The 19358-nt window shown below is 34.4% G+C and overlaps 2 protein-coding genes across 2 annotated transcripts; one reads left to right on the top strand and one right to left on the bottom strand.

Annotated features, from left to right (window-relative positions):
• The first annotated feature begins 4248 nt into the window (after nt 1-4248).
• Nucleotides 4249-5178, top strand: LOC124348486 (signal recognition particle subunit SRP72-like). The gene is made up of 5 exons (XM_046798706.1): nt 4249-4334; nt 4394-4545; nt 4604-4741; nt 4799-4916; nt 4987-5178. Exons 2-5 carry the CDS (start codon nt 4460-4462, stop codon nt 5161-5163), a joined length of 519 nt encoding a protein of 172 aa, XP_046654662.1. The 5' UTR covers nt 4249-4334; nt 4394-4459; the 3' UTR covers nt 5164-5178.
• A 13249-nt stretch (nt 5179-18427) lies between these two features.
• LOC124351005 (HIG1 domain family member 2A, mitochondrial-like) lies at nt 18428-19357 on the bottom strand. The gene is made up of 3 exons (XM_046801752.1): nt 19234-19357; nt 18733-18957; nt 18428-18646 (listed from the first exon to the last, which is right to left on the bottom strand). The coding sequence occupies exons 2-3, from the start codon at nt 18951-18953 to the stop codon at nt 18535-18537; spliced, it is 333 nt and encodes a 110-aa protein (XP_046657708.1). The 5' UTR covers nt 18954-18957; nt 19234-19357; the 3' UTR covers nt 18428-18534.
• Nucleotide 19358: the final 1 nt, after the last annotated feature.

Here is a 19358-nt window from a genome sequence, read left to right as displayed (position 1 = left end):
TTGTTAAATGAGTCGCTGCAGCTTGTTTAATCATGTTGAGGTTGGAATTACATTCTGCTGCTCCAAAAGCTTCAAAATGGCATGCAAATATTCTTTCAAAGTATTTAAAAAATTATAGAAAAAAATTAGGCTATTTCACTACCACTAAAACCACCATGATAACCTGAAATGTTTGCAATTGCAGGATTAAAGTGAAAATAAAAAATCTGCTTAACCTTAGAAGCAAAGTCATTTTTGGGGGAATGCAGCTTAGTTCTAATCTGAAAGAAATCTTTCACCAAATCTCAAATGTACCTCTCAATTTTGCATTTGTTGGGAAATTCAAATCATATTATTATTTGTTTGGAAATCAAGCATATATTATTTTTGAACGGCCAGCTTTAAAATCAATGATACCAATAAAACAAGTAATACTAATTTCTTTAAGAATGAAACAGAAAATTATTCAATATTCGTATAACGTATAAAAGACTTGTGTTAAAAAAAATTGTCCGTCATTATATCATTAGAAATATTCCAACGAAAAGGCATGTCTCGTAACAGTTTGTGGCTTGCAGTTTTAAAAGAACTATTTATGTATTTTCTAGTTCTTGATATAAACTAAGTCCGCTAATAAGAGCGTCATTACCTTGCAGCTATTGTTTGCACTGTTGCCGTCAATGGAATCATTGGTAAAAAGTTTTTAAAATTGATGATTAGATGAATCGTGAGTCACGACACAATCTTGTTTTCTTACTAGTTGGTGATGTAATAGCAAGCTGGCAAAATGTTTTTTTTAAACACTAGTAGATATAAGTCCAACATAGAAAAAATTCCTTCGTTTACAAGTCCAAGGGATGACAAGCAGTTTATTTATGGAAAATGAGGATTCAAAATGTTTTTTCTGAATCCGAACGACGAGCAGTAATACCCTACAACAACAAAAAACAAGTTGAAAAAACACACGAAATACGTAATAAAACGTATGACTGTTGCGGTCAAATGTGTGGAATGGACAACATTTGAGTGTTCTTGTAGCGCAAAATTTTGTACTTTTTCTTGAAAAATAGTTGCGCAATATGTGGGTCTAAAGAATCATTATTCATTGGCCAGAAGGCTTGTAATTCCATTCCCAGTACAAGCCGGAAGAATGTTTGGTTTTTAATGAGGTATTCAAGATGTTAGCGAGCCCAATTGTGCTAGCGTGTATCTTTATTTCGATGTTTTACCCTTGTGAAAACGTTTTCACCGAAAGAACAGAAAAAATAAACTTTAAAGTAACATTTAAAAACTACTTTCCGTGTACGATAAGATTACATGATTGCTTTCCACCAATTTTATTTGCCCGGATATCATTAGTCTCTCCATATTTGGTTAAAAAAGCAAATACCTTATCATGGATCTCTTTTTCATATCTATAAGACACTATCTAACTTATTCCATGCCAGTGGCGTTAGTAGTATATGTGCCACCACTTAGCTCAAACTCTATGAGAAGCAACACCTGTTTTGCGTAATCGCCTGCATTTGATGCTATTGCCAATAGTTATCAAATTAGAATTTATATTTTCCTGTGGTAAACTTTTGAAAGACAGATAAAGACATGTGCATAAATGTCCGCGCAAGTATGGTATAATAATTTCTATCGTGTCTAATCTCAGTGTTAGAAACGTCACCGACTGACTTACGTCAAATTTTGAGTCATGACTTAAGTCATGATAATAATAATCAAATAGGCTTATTTTGAAAAAAGCAAGGGAAGTTGGAATTCGAAAAAAAATTAATGGCCAGAAGAATAGATCTCCCTTGCTTTTTCAAATCGGCTGCTAGATGGAGTTTCGAAATTATGTCTGTAAATGGTGAAAATCTTCAGAAAATGACGAAAAATTTTCAAGATTTTTCAATTGCCAATATGTCTGCTAATAAGGGTTAAAAAAAACGGGGCGAGATCTCTGTAGAGGGGGGCAAAATCTTGCGTGCTGAACAATTAGTTTTTTTTTAAGGTCTGGTTTGCCCAAAAACTGATGTCAAAAATCTGAAAAAACGCTACAGTTTAAGCTGTGAACGCTCAATCTTCCGTTTAAACGTATCAGCCAATCAGCGTGACCAAGCCTCTCCCCCTCTCTACCGTTCTGCCTACAACCCTCTTTTGCCCTAAGGGCCTAAAGGAGGAACACGAAAAGGGTGATTTGGATGAAGGTCAGGTCGTCCACCAATAATGGAGTGGGGTGCGTTTTTAAGTGGGGGGGAGGGGGAGTTTATCTCAACTATAAGAAGGGAAATAATAACTTTAAAAATAAAATAAAAATACTATGAGATTCAGGGTGAAAAACTGATTCGAATTATAAAATAAAATACTATGAGAATCAGCGTGAAAAACTGATTCGAATTATATTGATTTCCACCTGATCTCTTATTATATGCAAACACCCTATTATGTCATTTCACCAAGAGGTGTAAAAATTCAGCACTAGATGTCATGGTGAAATAAGCGGTTCAATTCAGAGTGTAAAACGTTGAGCGCCACACCTCCCAAACTAGTTTGAGGATTGCGTCCACACAGCTAAAAAAATTGTGCGAACGGCAAGACTGCCTTTGCCTGGATTGCGACATAGCGCAACTCAGCATCCGCTACTCGACTATACATAAAAATTTAAAATTGTAATTGGCAATGTTGTATATTTTGCACCAGTAAACCCCAGTTGTTTTAAAGAAATGGTCGGGAAAAGACCTCACGTTTCACGGCATTCAATGGGGTCTTTGCATAAATAATGGGTTGGGTTTTAAAAATATGCTGACTCAGTTTTTCACGGTTATTCGCTTGATAGTTTAATGTATTTTTAATGAACGATAAAAAATTGTAAAGTCCCTTCCTTCTTCTATTATACTACATATATTTAATATATTTAATAATAAATGTATTATACATAAATAAAACATTTGAAATGCGAAATTTTGTTTCATAGATTTCACAATCCTTATCGATTTAATTTTAATCTTTCTGATCAATGCAATCGATGATCCGTGCACTGATCGGCTGCACTGGCCAGCAAAGTAGGATAGATAGTCGACGAGCGTTGCCCAATCGGAGTTTTCCTGAGCTGAAATAAAAGAGGCAAAGGTTCAAATTGGACATAATGATGGTATCTCCGGATTAGAGAAAAATTTAACTCGTTTTCCTTCCATTCCATTCCATTCCTTTTCTTTCTAATGTTCATGATAATGGTCAAGCGTGATCCTATCTTGCCCATGCTCTTACACCAACAGTCATTTTACCTAGAATAAAGGCTCTGGTAACAGGTAGTGTACCAGGATTTGCTGATGTCTCTTGAGTGCGAGTAGCTTATTTGTGGAAGAAGAACACCAACCGTAGAGGTTTTTTTTTCAAAGATTGCAATTTATTGTAAAGTGTTACATGCTTTAAGAAAGTGGAAAATGTATGAAAGTAGATTAGTGTCAACATCACTTGTTAAAACTTCCTCTTCTTGGCTGGTGTCTTCTTGCCCGGGGTTTGATCAATTTCCTTCGGCTCCCAGAAGTGTATCTTGCTAAGATTATCCTAAATTAAAATATTGTAATTAACTATCCTGTTGAGTTAGGTTGTGCTTTAATGCACAAATTAAATAGTTGACTTACATATTCAACATCCAGAGCGAGCTCTTCAAAGGTTGAAACCAATTCCCCGCTTTCAATCAGAGTTCCATCATGCGAATAGTGTCCTCTGAATTCAAGTTCAATGATTCTGGTGCGCGAAGTGCTGATGACATCCATTTTTTTGTAATCAGTGTTTAGTTCTGGATCAAGAAGCCGGCGACGGTAAATTTCGTTCAATTCGGGATTCGTTGGGCCAAACTTGTCATCCCACCCGTGATCTTCCAAAACAAGGTCCAACACCTAAAATAAATCAGGTTAATCATAATTTTATTATGCTTATTTGAAACCTATGTACCTGTATGTAGTTTTCTAATTGATGAATGATATCACAGCGGAAAGAGTGAGATGGGGAGTCCTTCATGTCAAGTAAACCCAACATTTCTCGGTCGGCTCCTTGTTGTTCCAGTAATCGTAATTTGTTGTGTATTTTGAACAAAACAGCAACACGAGATTGCGGGTTTGACTCGACAAATTTTTCAATTGTTAGCCACTGTTGTAACAAAAGTACCATTTTAAATTTCGTGACGACTTTGATGGACTTAGTATGCAGTTAGATTCAGTACAGCTAGGGGGGCAGGCAACATCAGCAGACGACAACAATATTAGGAAATTCGGAAAAACCCAACAGATGGCGTGCATATTGTAAACATTTTCAAGATGATTGTGTTCGAAATCGTTTGGACAGTAATTTATTAGAATCTTGTAATGCGCATGTTCCATGTTCTAATGTAAACATGTTCTAATATAAATGTTTTAATTAGGTTAATTGACACCTCCAGCCGGCAGAGCATAGTATTGCCCGATCAAGGAATCACATCGAACACTTGATGCCTTTTTGCTTTCCAGCGACTTCAAAACTCTTCGTCCACAATAATGGATTGTCTACAATCAACAAGAATGCTGTTCTTTCAGAGTAATTTTATTGATATTTGATTATCTTTTCATTAGTAACAATCATGTTGTAACTTTAGCTCTATGACATTTGAGAAAGCCTACTGCCTGTATCGCTTAAACAGAACTCAGGAATCATTTGCTGTGCTTAGCAAGGAGAACAATCCTGAAGCGAAGCATAAGGAACTGAAAGCTCAGGTTTTGTACCGCATGGAAAGGTATTTTAAGTGATTTTATTCATCAGTTTAAACATTTATAATAATAATAAATTTTAGGTTTGTGGAATGTCTTGAATTGTACAAAGATTTAATCAAGAACACTCAGGACGACTATGAGGCAGAACGTGAAACAAACTTGTCTGCAGTTGTAGCTTCTCTTAGTCTTGAAGGAACAGTAAGATATCACTGATTTTTTTTTCTATTAAGTAATTTCAGATTTTTAATGTAATTTTGTTATCAAATAGAAAACAAGCCTACCCATGTCAAGAGATGACAGCTACGAGTTATCTTACAACGAATCTATTCGTTTGCTTGGTGAAGGTAAAAACGCTGAAGCTGAGGCCCAGTTATGCAAAGCTGAAACTCTTTGTAGAAAAAGCCTAGAAGAAGAAATTGAAGATGAATTAGCTCTTATACGGTAGGCATTTGATGGAATTTACTTTTACAGTCAGTTTCATTATGATCTTTTTGAATTTTAGAGTTAAGTTTTTTTTCTTTGTGAGATTGCAATTTATTTGTAAAACGTTACATGCGTTTTGAAAGTGGAATATGTAGCTTGCGGGGAATTAGATTTGGCGTCAACATCAAACATCACTTGGTGGATAACTTCCTCTTCTTGGATGGTGTCTTGTAGCCCGGGGTTTCATTAATTTTTCTTTGGTTCCCAAGTATTAATCTTGCTAATATCATTCTGAATAAAAATATTGAAATGAACTATCGCGTTAGGTTAGGTTAAGTTGTGCTTTAAAGCAAAAATTAAAAAGTTTACTTACACATTCAATATCCAGAACGAGCTCTTCAAAAGTTGAAACTACTTCTCCGCGTTCAACCAGTTCTCCATCATGCGAAAAGTGTCCTTTGAATTCCAGTTCAATGATCCTAGTGCGAGAAGAGCTGAGAGTGCTGAGAACATCCATATTTTTTTGTAATCAGGATTTAATTCTGGATCAAGAAGCCGGCGACGATATATTTGGTTCAATTCGGGATTCGTTGGTCCGGACTTTTCATCCCACCCTTGATCTTTAAAAACAAGGTAAAATACCTAAAATAAGTCAGGTTAATCATAATTTTATTATGATTATTATTCGAAACCTATGTACCTGTACGTAGTTTTCCAATTGGTGAATAATGTCGCAACTGAAAGAGTAAGAAGGCGAGTCCTTCATGCCAAGTACACCCAACATTTCTCGGTCAGCTCCTTGTTGTTCGACAAATCGTAATTTGTACCGAGCACTCAGCCTTTTCGTCCCTTCGTTTTTTCTTTTTAAGTTTGAGTTGATCGTGGTTAGGAAAGATAAAATTCCCATTTGATAATTGCAATGGGAAAAATTATAAAATAATTATCAAATTTTTCTTTTCAATTATATGGCAATTTCATCCCACATCCTCCTGGACGGGGGATGTAATTAATGGAAGGAAACGGGTTTTCTGGTAATGGAATTTCCGGGGGATGAAAGGTGACAATAATCTTTTGATTCATTACTCACAAATAATAAAAAAAATTTCAATTGCAAAAGTTTATAATAAATGTATTGGAATCTTCAAATCAGCAAAAGAAATAATATAGAAAAAATTGCGATTGCATGGGTTGCACCTGATGATATGCTTTTCCGCGATTACTTCTGGTTGTCCATGAAGTGGTGTAAGCCGTAAAAACCTTCCAGACGCCATAACTCTGTGTCTAACTTCTATGCCTGTTTACGAGTCCAATAGTTTACATAAGCAAACTGTCCATAGAATTATTTCCAAATAATTCCATCCCAGAAAGGCCCTAAACTGACCAACTTTTCTCAACGTTGCTTTACTTTCAAATCCCACAATGACATTCAACTTTTCTGCAAAAGCAATAAAAATAATGATGTAGTCGTAGACAAATGCATAATGTGGGCTCCCTTATTTTCTGTGTCCCGTGTCCCTAAAAAACCATTATCCAACGCCCGCCGGTGGTCACTCATCTAAATCTATAACTCAGATACTCAAAAATGGAGAAAGAAATAGACAACAACAACTTTATTGAATTGCATGAACTACTAAATGATACACCACTACATACTTCATCCCCATCCACAGCTAGGCACACTTGCAACGAAAACATGGAAACAATAGTATAGAGAAATGTGTTTATAAAATACGTTAATATATTATACTTCCATAGACAATCGAAGACACATATTCCATTGCTTCAACAAGACTTTTTTCTTTTACTTCAAATGAAACAATCAACAACAGCATTGTACCAATGAAATTACAATATAATACACAGGTGAAATAATTTGTTTGAAATTATTAACAATGCTGGTTACTTTCATATTTCTGAAAAAAACTTTAGAGTACAACACAATCAACTTTTGACTCGGCCAATCAATAGAAACATTGCTGAAGTTCACATTACTGAAGTTAAGTAAAGTAAAGTAATATTAACAAACAATATTATCGAAGCATGTTATTAGAATATATTACAGTGTTTTTGCACGTTAAGCCATTGTCCTACTACCTTCAATAACATCTTCTTCATCTTTGGAGTATAGTTTTGCTACGTATTTCATAAACAAGGAATATCTATCCTCTTTTTCCACTTACTGTGCAACATGAATGAGGCCAGATAACCAGCAAAAATTTTTTTGTTTCTATTAGTTTCTGGCAAACGTTTCTTTGCTAAATTCCATAGGCCTAATGGAAAATGGCTTAATTTATTTTCTATTACGAAATTAGTAATGATAAACCCTCTATTTGATTCGTATGAGCACCAGTAATTTGGTCCTTAAAATTAATGCTATGATTTACTGTGAGGTGTTTGTAGTCATTATGATCCCTAGTAAGTAAAGTAAAGTATTATTATAGTATAATATAGTATAGTTTAACTTAATATAGTTCAAAACATGATTAAGATCAATTATAAAATAAATAAAAATTACTTGATGTTGTCATATGACTTCCAACAGTTTGAAATTATGGTGGTTCCAGGCTTAATCCATTCTTTAATGACAGCTAGCAAAGTGGTTGCAGTGCGATTTTGAACAACCTCTAGAAAACACCTTCCAGTTCCTCTTTCCACTCCACCAAAAACCCATACACCATCAACTCTTTTTCCACGATTATATTTCCCTATGCAAAGATGTATGTTATATGAAACAAATGACAATAACATAAAAATACCCACATAGGATTCCCATCTTTAAGGAAACAAATAAGTAAAAGTGAAAGAAGCCAGAATTATGGAAACTCAATAGTAGCTTACAAATCTTCGTTTTCGACGTGTCGTGTCTACCCTGTTTTATTTTTGTGCGAATGGAATGGAATGACGTCTCGTGTTGTTAATGGGGAGGAAATAACGTTGACCCACCTAGGAAATGTAATATCGGAGGATACAGTGTCGCTCTACCATCCCTCATATCAATTTTGAGCTCAATTTCCTTTTCGACCAAATTAAAGACGGTCTGGACAAAATCACTTCGGATTTAGTTTCTCTGATTCACTTCTCTCCAAATATACGCTTCCACATTCTAGTACAAATTTTAGTACTAGATTAACAGTTGAAACGCGGATAATTAGTTTCAATTTACTTTTTATTTTAAAAACAATCCTAGACAGATGCACGCGATACCGGAGGAAGTCTGAAAGAACTTTTTATTTCCATTGAAAAATGAATAAGGAAATATTTCGTTTGACAATTTTAGTTGACGAAGCAACTACACTATTTTAGTGTGCAATGCGTATGTGAGAAACGCTACGGTAGTACGTTCGGAACAAGGTGTACTTGTGACGTCATTCTCTCCTTTGCCTGTAGCACATCTTCAAATTCATTCTCTTGATAGTGTTGGGGCTCTTTTAGCGCTTAACGAATTCATTTATTACTTTTCCCTTAGTGTAGCTTTCAGCAGTGTCTTATTTCCTTTTAAAAAGCAGTGGGGATGTTACTTTGTGTATAATTACGTACTTTTCAGGCTCAGTTGTCCTTTTCGTACAGAATAAAGTGATCAATCACGTTGTTCCCTCTAAACAAGATTTGTATCGCAGTCGACTCCTACAATGGGATGACAAAAAAAATTTATTTCATTCCCGATTTCAAAGTTTATCTCGTACTCGGACAAACTCTGAAATCAATTGTTTTATGAATTGAAATCTTGTTTATTTCGCTTGCGTTTTACATTATTAGATGATGAAAGAAAAATTCCGTGTCTATTCAGCAATCACTTTTGAATGTCAGAGGTCTACGTCCCAAACAATTAGCAGCTGGAGTCTGAAAATATATTCACCAACACATCAGTCTATTATTATTAGGTTTCTGGGTACAGTTTAGATGTGCTGTCTTCACTCTGGGGTCATTAATAATGATTCTCCTGCGTTTAACGGAAACTGGAATTTCATAAAATGGTTTTAGCCTTTAAATCTGTAAAAATACAGTAACTGTAACATAAAAAAAGGTTGAAAAATGATCTCCAAGCAGCGGTGAGTGCATCTAAAATATAGAAAGATAGAAAGGTAAATTGTTGGTGATCTAATGAAAAATAAATCTTCCATCCCCCCCCCCATCCTCCCGATCCTCGTTTTGTGTTACTCGGGCCGGTTATTCCCTTTTCCATATAGTTTTCCTCACGTCTCCCTCTGTCTCCCTCTCGATTAATTTCGTACATATGTACATAGATATATGTTTTAGTATGCACAGTTTTTGTCCAAAACGGGAAGTCACGGAATAGAACGTAATTTGTGAATCCCCATCATCTTTTCAGTCTGTATTTGGGTTTACTTTTTGGTACAGGTTTTTTATTCACCCAAAAAATTTTGTACAAGAGTACTTAAAAAATTTCACAATAACCTGCAATCGACGGAGATGATGACAATCGTGAATCGAAATGGCAGTTCCAATTTTTTCCCCACTGGCCAGTTGCAGGTAAAAATATTTTATTCCAGTCTATCTTGTATGTATTCTCAGTAGAATTCCAATTACTAATATATTTCATCTTATTATCTTTTAGGAAGCTTAAGAGTTTGAGGGAAAAGGAAAGGGTTTGGAAAATGCTCGCCTCAAATAAGATTTCCTTGCAATTGAGAAAATTATTTATTTAATATTTAGCAAAAGTAACATTTCGTTAACAACAAAAGAAAGTAACGTAACAAATTGATAAACAATTTTTCGTAAGTAAAACATTTTCTTTCCGAGGGGAAATGAGTTAAAGAGAAAATACGTTTACTACATTAAATTATATAATAGTTAAGTTAAGTATGTTTTTCGCGCTTTTTTCATATTAATCCCGTTGCGGTAGGGTCAAACGTCGTTTCAAACCTAAGATAAAACTAATAACTTATGAAATAGTTTTTAATTAGTAAAAACTCAATGGTATGGTCTAAATATTTTTTTAAATTGAACAATACCTAGACGTACAAAGTATGTTTGGTGTGAAAATTTCTTCTACAGATTTTGAAGTTGATAAGAAAATATGCTTCACTTCCATTAATGGCGATCATCACTTTGAAAAACTTCCAGATTCATATAAGCAGATTCATACATCTTAAAGAAAAAACTTAAAGTATGAATAATGCATGAATAGAACAGACTGAATGAAACAGCAAAAAACTTCTACTAAATTTAAATTTTTTATATCTGAAAAATTCAGAAAAAGTTTAGAAACTGAAAAGCAGCATTCCTCATTGACATTAAATATTTTTTATAATAATTAGTTTATTATAATAGTACGTGATTACAACACGAGTTGTACCATTGATTCCTGTTTTTCGTTCATTAAAATGGCCTTTGGTTCTTTTGGTTGATATGCTAAATTACTTTTCAAACTAATTCATTCGACATAGGATAAAATTCATTATAAACTTTAATGATATCTTTACGTTAAGTGTTGATGCGACGCTGTTTAAGGAGAACAAAAACACGAAGAAAACGATTTTAAGCGAAAATCAGATTTTTATATTACAATCCAAATTTCTCAGCATTGCAAGTGCAACAAGAGATTTGGTTAGATCTCCAGAAATTAACCTAGAGTAGGAGCAATGTAGAATGTCACGTAACTGCAATAAGGAATGACAGAGGATGAGAGAGCGAGTTCGTGAGATAGTGAAAAAAAAATTGTTGATGAAAATGAATATTTTTAAAGCAAAGTCAAGAGGCAAAGAAAGAGCTTTATCCCTTTTCAACCGTCACGTTGACCTTCAAAATCCACCCTTGAGATGTAATATGGTCCAGAATGGCAAATTGTACCTGCAGTAAAATCGAAACCCGAGGACAAATTACCTTTACCTTATTACGAAAGGCCAGATTGGTTCGACACAAAAAATGCTCAAATCAAAATCATTTGTGCAAAGTTTGGGGCAAAACCTCAAGTAGCATCACCATTAATTCATAAACATTTAGAACACTTAACAGTTTTACCTCCTGGAATTACATTTGAAAGATACCTCATGACTCTGACATATAAAAAAATTGAATTAACCAAATTTGTATTTGGAGAACGAGATGAAATACGTATGATTTCAGCAAAATTGCCGAGTGGAAATTCTGAATGGAAATTTATTACTTACCGGAAGGAATATGAAGCGGCAGATGTCGATTGGGCAATTTATTATATATTAAATAATTTTAATTCTTTTTCGTCGAATATTACTCCAGCAGATACTACATGGAATGAATTAAATATGCAATTGGAAAGAAAATATGAACATAGATATAAAAAACGAGGTTTATCCGACGTTACTGGACCAGTGTTATGGCCGGGATATAACTTTGTAGTTCCCGGAAACGAACTTACTTCGGATGTTATACCAGTATCATTTGTTGATGCCGTTGCACAAATGCATGACTATTCATATGGTTAACGAACTTTAACTTCAGAAAATTACGATGAAAGACAATTCTTAACAATGTGGACAGAATGGGGAGAGATGGATGGAGTGGTCCAACTCATTATAAAAAATATTTCGTAATACCTACACTATAAGGACTAATGACAATTAAAGATAGGACTCATCATTTCACTGAAAAAAACCTTTGGAACAGAATGTCGACTCCATGGATAGTAGAAAAATAGTATCAGGATATAGGAATGCTACATTTACAAACGACGAAATTCATCATAAATTGATGCGTTATTCAAGATACGAAGCAACTAAACAAATCGAAGCTATTCAGAAATAAATTCGATATTAAGTTCTGAGTAGTCAATTTGCAGAACATAATGCATCAAAACAATCAAGTAAAGATTTGGCTGAATTAGAAAGAGAGTTTAGAGCTCAAAATAGAAGACATCCAGAATCTAGATCTCAATGGTTTAATAGTCCACTATCAATTAACAAAACACAAAACTGGGAGTTTGTTTTGTCAAGATTCCAATACATAACAGATCCGAAGTTAGAAGGATTTGGTAATTTCGTTTGGGGATACGTTGGAGAAGAAGATAGAATATATCCCATTATTTTAACAGAAGCTCAATCTAGTGACACATCAGCTCCTTTTCCTATTGTCGCCCTATCAGCAAATTCACAAATTATAACATATGTAAATATTGGAAAACAACAGGTGTTGATTCCAAATTATATTAAATAGAATATAGAATCTATTAAATATCAAGAAGAAGATCGTGGATTACAACCTGACGGCTCATTCAAAAACCAGGAACTGGAATATTAGCAAATGTAAATTTAAAACCTATTCATAAATTTTGGGCTATTCATGATGATTTCACCGGTCAAAATGTATATATTTGAGAAATTAAAAGGATAATACAGAATATCAAGCTCATTTAGCCAAGGAATTGGGTCAGTCACCAGTTGTTGTTCCAGAAGACAATACAGAAAGTATAAAATATCCTGCAGAAGTTTCATTAATAGAAGAATTGGACGAGACTGAATTAAAAACAAAACAAATAATAGACAAAGAAGAGTTTGTTGAAGAAAAGCCTGAATCATTTGTTGTTAAACAGGAAACTGTAACTGAAGTTAAAAAAGAAGTTGTTGTACTACCAGATGGTACTGAATTGAATTTAACAGAAGAAATGCCAAATAAAAATACAACAGAGTCTGGGCAACTCGTTGGTGGAGTTTCCATGAATTTATGACCACCACGATCATTGATTAGTCTTAAGAGACAAACATTCACTTGTGATGTTATTATATACGAGACTTTCATTTATTGGATTATGCATGCGGTTCATCAGTTTTCGAAGGAGGTTGGGTTGATCGAACTCAAATTACTTATAATGTGACAAGTGGAGCTGGGAAAATTGTATTGCATAGATTTACGAAAGAGAAAAGAGTAGCTGCACAATGTATTCCACTTGATATTCCTTCTATGTGTTTGAACCATAGAGCTAGAAATGATTTAGCAAACATGCCTTAGAACAAAATAAGTTTTTGGGAGGAAATTTAGCAGTTCCTGCTATGAGACACAAAGAGAATCAAACAATTAATCAATCACGACTTGCATATACTGATGGTGGTCCTCGTATGAATAATGTTGACAGAAAAATTATGTGGAAAATGTAGCTATGATAGAGAAAGACACTATAATTGGATTTACGAAGCAACTCCATAACTATTACTGATTTACAAGCTAGTAGCGATACAATTGAGATTACTATAATGTTGACCCTTTAACTGAGAAAACAGAAGACAGACGTAAAATTCGTTTGGGATAAGCTATTACAGCTTGGAATAAGAATGGCTTGAAAAAATTCTTTCCTCAATTCTGCAAAATGACTACAGATATAGGAGCAAATGGAATAGGATCAATAAACGCAGATAGATTGTATGAATCTATGAATCATCATGCATTGAATTCGGGTCGCCTTGAATTTCCTATGATGGGGTGGCCATATTATGTAAGAAATTCTACAGGAGACCTTGCATTTAATGATTTATATACACCAAAACAGCAAATTATGCCACAGAAGAAGTTGCAAGTATATCTTTTGTTGGACTCAACTACCCTACCATGAAAGAATTATGTGTATTAAATCGTGAATTAAGAGCATTGACATTAAGTGGAATAAATTTGACATCAGCATCAAAATTTTAGCTTACGCATTCTGCTCCATATAAGCACAGTGTTGCAGCATATTCTAAAGCAGACCCCAATACTTCTTCTCATTGTGCTATGATTCATGTTCCTCCATTACCCTTATATGATAAAAAATATGATTATTCTGCAATTGCTTGTGATGTAGTTGTTAGAGGAATATTTGAAATGGATTTTACATGCCCTAAGGACGTTCAAAAACAAACGGCATCAGGAGCACTCGATGAAATTTGGGATGATTGTGTTGATGCTGGAGCTTACCTCTTTGGTGGATATGGTCTAAAAACTTTTTCTCAGAATAGAGTACGTACATCGTTCATGGAAAATGTTTCGCTTTTAAGATTTATATGAAATATTAATGAAATTAATAGCTGTTTTGTTAAATCAGAATTATCTGTTTTAAGAATTTTAAACCAAAGTAATGGATGCAGTTTTTTTTACATTCAATTAATTCATTGTAAGTTTTAAACGTGTACAAATAGCATCTGTTCATAATTGTAACAGCTTCTTGCATACAAAAATGATACAATAATTTATTCGAACAAAAGATTAATGGAGTACGCGGTAAAGTTACTCTTCGTTGATTTTTAACATTTATAGCTACATCTTGCCCTTCCATTATGTTTTCAACTAGTTCAATTCGTCTATCTCTAATATCTGGCTCGTTGATTATTAGAAAAACCCGTTGACCCGGAGCATCATTTAATGGGAAAGAGGTTCGTTCGTCAAAGTCCATAATATTACAATAGAATCTAGCTGATTATACAATGCAATTGGCGACCAAACTCTTTCCTGCATTAGATGTCCCATAAAACCAAAGATTGTTAATTTTAATAACAGATTTATTCATTATTGATTTTACATCTTGAAAAAATTTCATTTTATTAATACCATTAAAAATTAATATTTTGTTTAGCCAAATTACTGGTATCAACATCGTAATAACTATCGTCATAATTGCAATTTTCTTTGTTACTATTTAATAATGTTTGCCAATTAGATTATCTAAAATCTTCACTTACAAGTCCAATTGCTTCTTCGACTACTTCCTTGAACTTCTTTGAATAAAGTAACGCTTCAAATTCCTGAGTCCTGACGTAGCTCCGGTTTCGCTGTAATCAACATTCGTAGGCCTGAGACGTCGTCTTTGCCTGATTCAATGAAGAGGTTTGCAATTCTTCGGCCTGCGGTTATCTTTTCCGAACCACCTGTTGATCCGCTAGCAATTGTGACAGAAGGGGCTGTACTTGAGCTTGATCAAGATTGATTTGAGCTCTCATCAAGAGCGACTCCTTTTTTACTGTGACTCCAAGTTTTTCTGATATCTTTCTTGTTGGATCCGGTGTATTCACTGTAGACTGTCCATCTCACTTGGTAATTATTTATTCTGTTTATTGTGAAACATATTATACTCGTCATTTTCTGTTGTCTCTTGTGTAATCATTGGTCTGGGTGGCGGTGGCCGGCAACCCATGTTTTAGTCGTACCTTCCCAGGCATTACTTTTCATCTTTTATTCTATTTTCTGATTTCCCTTTGTCTTTCAGGTTGCACTTTTACAATTCTTGGGTCACCGAGACTGCTTTCTGAATTTCTGAAACGTTGAAATAGCTCTTAAAATTTGATCATAAATTTGGTAAATGTTTTTCTTATTCCCTTTTCAATTAAATTGAAGATTACTAGGATTATTTATCTGTCAAAACCTTGTTGCCATTTAATATTTTTACGCTCCATTCGTCACTAAATTAAGTGTTATGATCTTCCTTTCAGATACATTAGCTACCTAAATTTTGGAAACGCGCGAGAGAACCTTATGGAAAAAGGCGTTTTTCTCGGAGTTCCCGAAAATCCAATTTTCGTCGGAAAGCGACGATTTTTCTGGCTGTAGCCATCATGGGTAGGACAATGATAATTGTTTTTTTAATATTTTTCTGATCAGGGGAAATGTAAGTTTTTCATCGAGCTCTAAGTTTGGGAACACTCCTTAGAGCTATATGCAAATTAGGGTACTTTGAAGGGAGATAACTACAGAACAAGTTAAGGTAGGACGACATGGGAAACTCTGATATGAAAAGCTTCATAAGCTGAACAAAAATATTCATTTTCAGATTGTTGAAATGTTGTCAATCGTAAATTGAAAAGAGTTTTAATTTTTTTGTCCGTGTTTGTCCCTTTCTCCCCCCTGTTTCCACCCCGCGCGCCTTTTTCTCTGTTAAACAGAGGAAACGCGCGCTTATGAGTGGGAGAAAACACGGCGTGGGGGATGAAAAAACAAGTGAATTTGTGTCAGTTAAGAAAAATAACTTGGACAAGGTGTAACGGGAATTCCCGGTCTACCACTATGGGTTTTTAATCTACACGAAAAATAATAAAAAAAAAATCTGACGTTCATTGTCTACGATATTACGTCGTTATTCTTTTACAAGGTAGTCACTGTCTTCGAACATTTTCTTAAATTAAAAATTGTTTACTTTAATTTTATAAGATGTTTGACGGGTTTTTATTCAGGACAACCACCTTTTTAGTACTGAAATCGATGCTTAATGTGCTAAATGAGTTAAGTTTTAGAAAGTAAAAAAAAACATTTTGTTAAGCCAATAGACCTACTGGTATTTCAAATCTATGTATACATATAACAAAATTGTGACATTGCTTATTAATCTCATAATTATATCCTATACATCATGTTGAGGCCGCATATACTACGAAGAATATCGTTACTATCCTATTATAATCCTATTATCTTTTGATGCCATTTTATTGTAGGTTTGCCTCTAATTTCAATCAAATACAGAAATAATCCTGCGTAGCACTAATTTTTTACAAAATTTCAATCGTTAATATCTCGGCTTCTGATCCGAGCAACGAAAAAACATTAAAATTGTTTGAAAGGGTGGGCTATCCCATCATTTTGAAACAATTAGAATATTTTTAGGTGCAGTAGTTGACGAGAAAACTGCTGCACAAAAACCGAAAAAAGTCTAAATTTTGGCTACCCACTCTCAGTTTTTTTTTTTAATATCTCCCAAACTACAAAAGCTAGGCGATTGCGGTTTTTACCAATCAACTTAGCGAAACATTTTACACAAAGCCCATCTACTACTTAATTTTTACAACCCCCAGCGACGATTTCCGCTAAATAAAAAACCCCAAAACGGCCTCTTAGAGTGGCGAATCGCTTGTTAAAAAATCCCCCGTTCAAATTCTTACTTTATTACCATTACAGATTTTTTTAGTACGAACATAAAACTACAGGCCGCAATCTTAGATACATAAAAAAACTATAAGAATTGCACAGAGTACAAAAACGACGTGATCCCAAATATGGCCCACGTTACCCCAAAGTTACCATGTTTAGGGTACGCGTTCTTGGTTTGCTCTATTGGGGCAAGAAGGGGATTAGGAAAAAGTAGTAGGATAGGATACAATCCGGCTCTAAGCGGATGTATACGGAATCTTCAAGGTCCAACCATTATATTCTGGCTGACGACTGCAACATGGTCTCCACGGTAGACTCCAACCCTGCGCTGGAAGTGCTGCGTGCCAGTTTTCCCCCTATCTTCTAGAGTGGAAACGTCCGACCTTCGGTGCCACCAATTTTCGGAAGAAAAATTTCAAATTTAAGTTAAATCAAAATCAATCCATCACTTATTTTTTTTAAAATGTAAATGAAAATTAATCAATCACCGAAAAAAATGAAAAATCAATCAATCAATCATGATTTCGATTTTTGATTAAATTCGCGGGCTTTAAATCACACAAAAAATTAGTTTTCATAAAATACATTTTCATACTTCGTCTGAATCTGATTAAATTATAAAATACTGAATAGAAGTAAAAGCACAATTAAAAGAAGAAAATCACTCTCTTGGACTCTTTAATAAAAAAATTGATTCTTCATCGGATCGATAATGTGAATCCGGATAAAAAATATGATTTACTGAACCAGAGATAAGGAGAAGGAAGCATTGCTTTACTTGTCAGTATGGGCGGTAGGGTTCAAACCAGGAAGGGGGAAGAACTTCTGGGAAAAGCTTCCGGAGCTCACCGAAAGGAGAAGCGCAGTCAAATTCGTCTTCTAGGTAGGGGGAGGGGGGGGGGGGAATGTCGACTGCTGGACTTTACATAGAGTAACCCATCTCCTTATCTCTGTACTGAGCACTTTTTTCGTGAAAATTTACATTGTGATTTTGAATTTTGATTTGTAAAAAAGTAACTTTTAAAAAATCGAAAAATCACAGAAAACTCATCGAAAGAAAAAATTATATAGATCAAACTCAAAATCAGCAATAAAGCCATTAAGTTGATTTAAATTGTGATTTAAATTGTGATTTAAATCATTTCAGATTTTTAAAAATCACCTATTGATCTTCTGAACACTGTGTGCCGCCGACCCCGTGGTACCACCAAACGGCCAGAGTAGTGAAACCTGTATTGGTTTTCTTAACTAAGCAAGGAAACGAAAGATTGAGGCGCAATAACAACGAAATGCGCGTCATTCCGATCATTCATTAACAATAATTATTTTTTTCCTGGAGCTAGCATTTGCTACATTGCAGACGTTTTTTAAAATATAAATTGATTAAATGAAAAGACGAGCGATTGGGGTCGTTACTGTAGTAGTAGGCCTTGTCGAGTGGCAAAATAATTCAACTGCGATTTCCATACATTTAATCCCACTAGATTGAGGGAGTTTTTTTTATGTATTATACTATGAGAAGTCTCATGTATGTGTACTAAATAATATGATACATTGGGACTGAGAGACAAGTTTACACATTTTCTTTCACATTTGCAACACCAACTCCAACCATAAGGCCAACAACTGTAAATCCTTGTGCTGCAATCCTGAGCCTCATCATTTTTTGTGACATTTGGGGTCTCCTAATGAATCAATTCAAACAATTACAGATTTTTAAAAAATATATTATGGTCAATAACCACACAACAATCAATTTGTAAAGTTATACCCATGACGAAAGGACCACAGGCCATATGTCAATGCAGCTGCAGTTGCTAGACACCCAATAGGAACAAAAGGATTTTCAGAAAATTTTCTGTTGAATTTTTCTTTGAATGTCTCCTGGTTCTTCAAACTTTCTGATCCAATTTCCTCTCTTAACTGAATCCAGTTTAATTCTTCAGCATTTAAAGACTCAATTTCATTGTTTGTTTTGCTTGATGTTGCCATTTCTCTGTACACAATCAAAGAGGCATCGTTAATAGTGTAATATAAATTTTTGAAGCAATGTACACATAACTGATCATGAATGACAAAATATTTTAGATTTCTAAATATTTTGATAATTCACCAATTCGGTCATGAGAAGTCGATTGTGTTTATTAAATTAAAAAGGAATAATAACATACGGAGTATGATGTTTCGTTCGTTCTATAGTATCGCAATTACTTTAAATCTAAAAGTATTAAGACCGAGACTGAAAAGTTGTCAAGAAATTACGAGTTATTACATAACAATATTCACAAATTGTAGTTGCGACGTTACTACTTGAAGGTTGAACGGTTGAACGTTGAAGCACTGCACTACTGCAGCGATCGGTAGCAGACAATATTTAGCGGTGGTGGCGCTCTTCTT

Source organism: Daphnia pulicaria, chromosome 7 (genome assembly GCF_021234035.1).
Source record: "Daphnia pulicaria isolate SC F1-1A chromosome 7, SC_F0-13Bv2, whole genome shotgun sequence".
In the NCBI taxonomy this organism is placed as follows: Eukaryota; Metazoa; Arthropoda; class Branchiopoda; order Diplostraca; family Daphniidae; genus Daphnia; species Daphnia pulicaria.
This window is presented reverse-complemented; position numbering and strand designations above follow the sequence as displayed.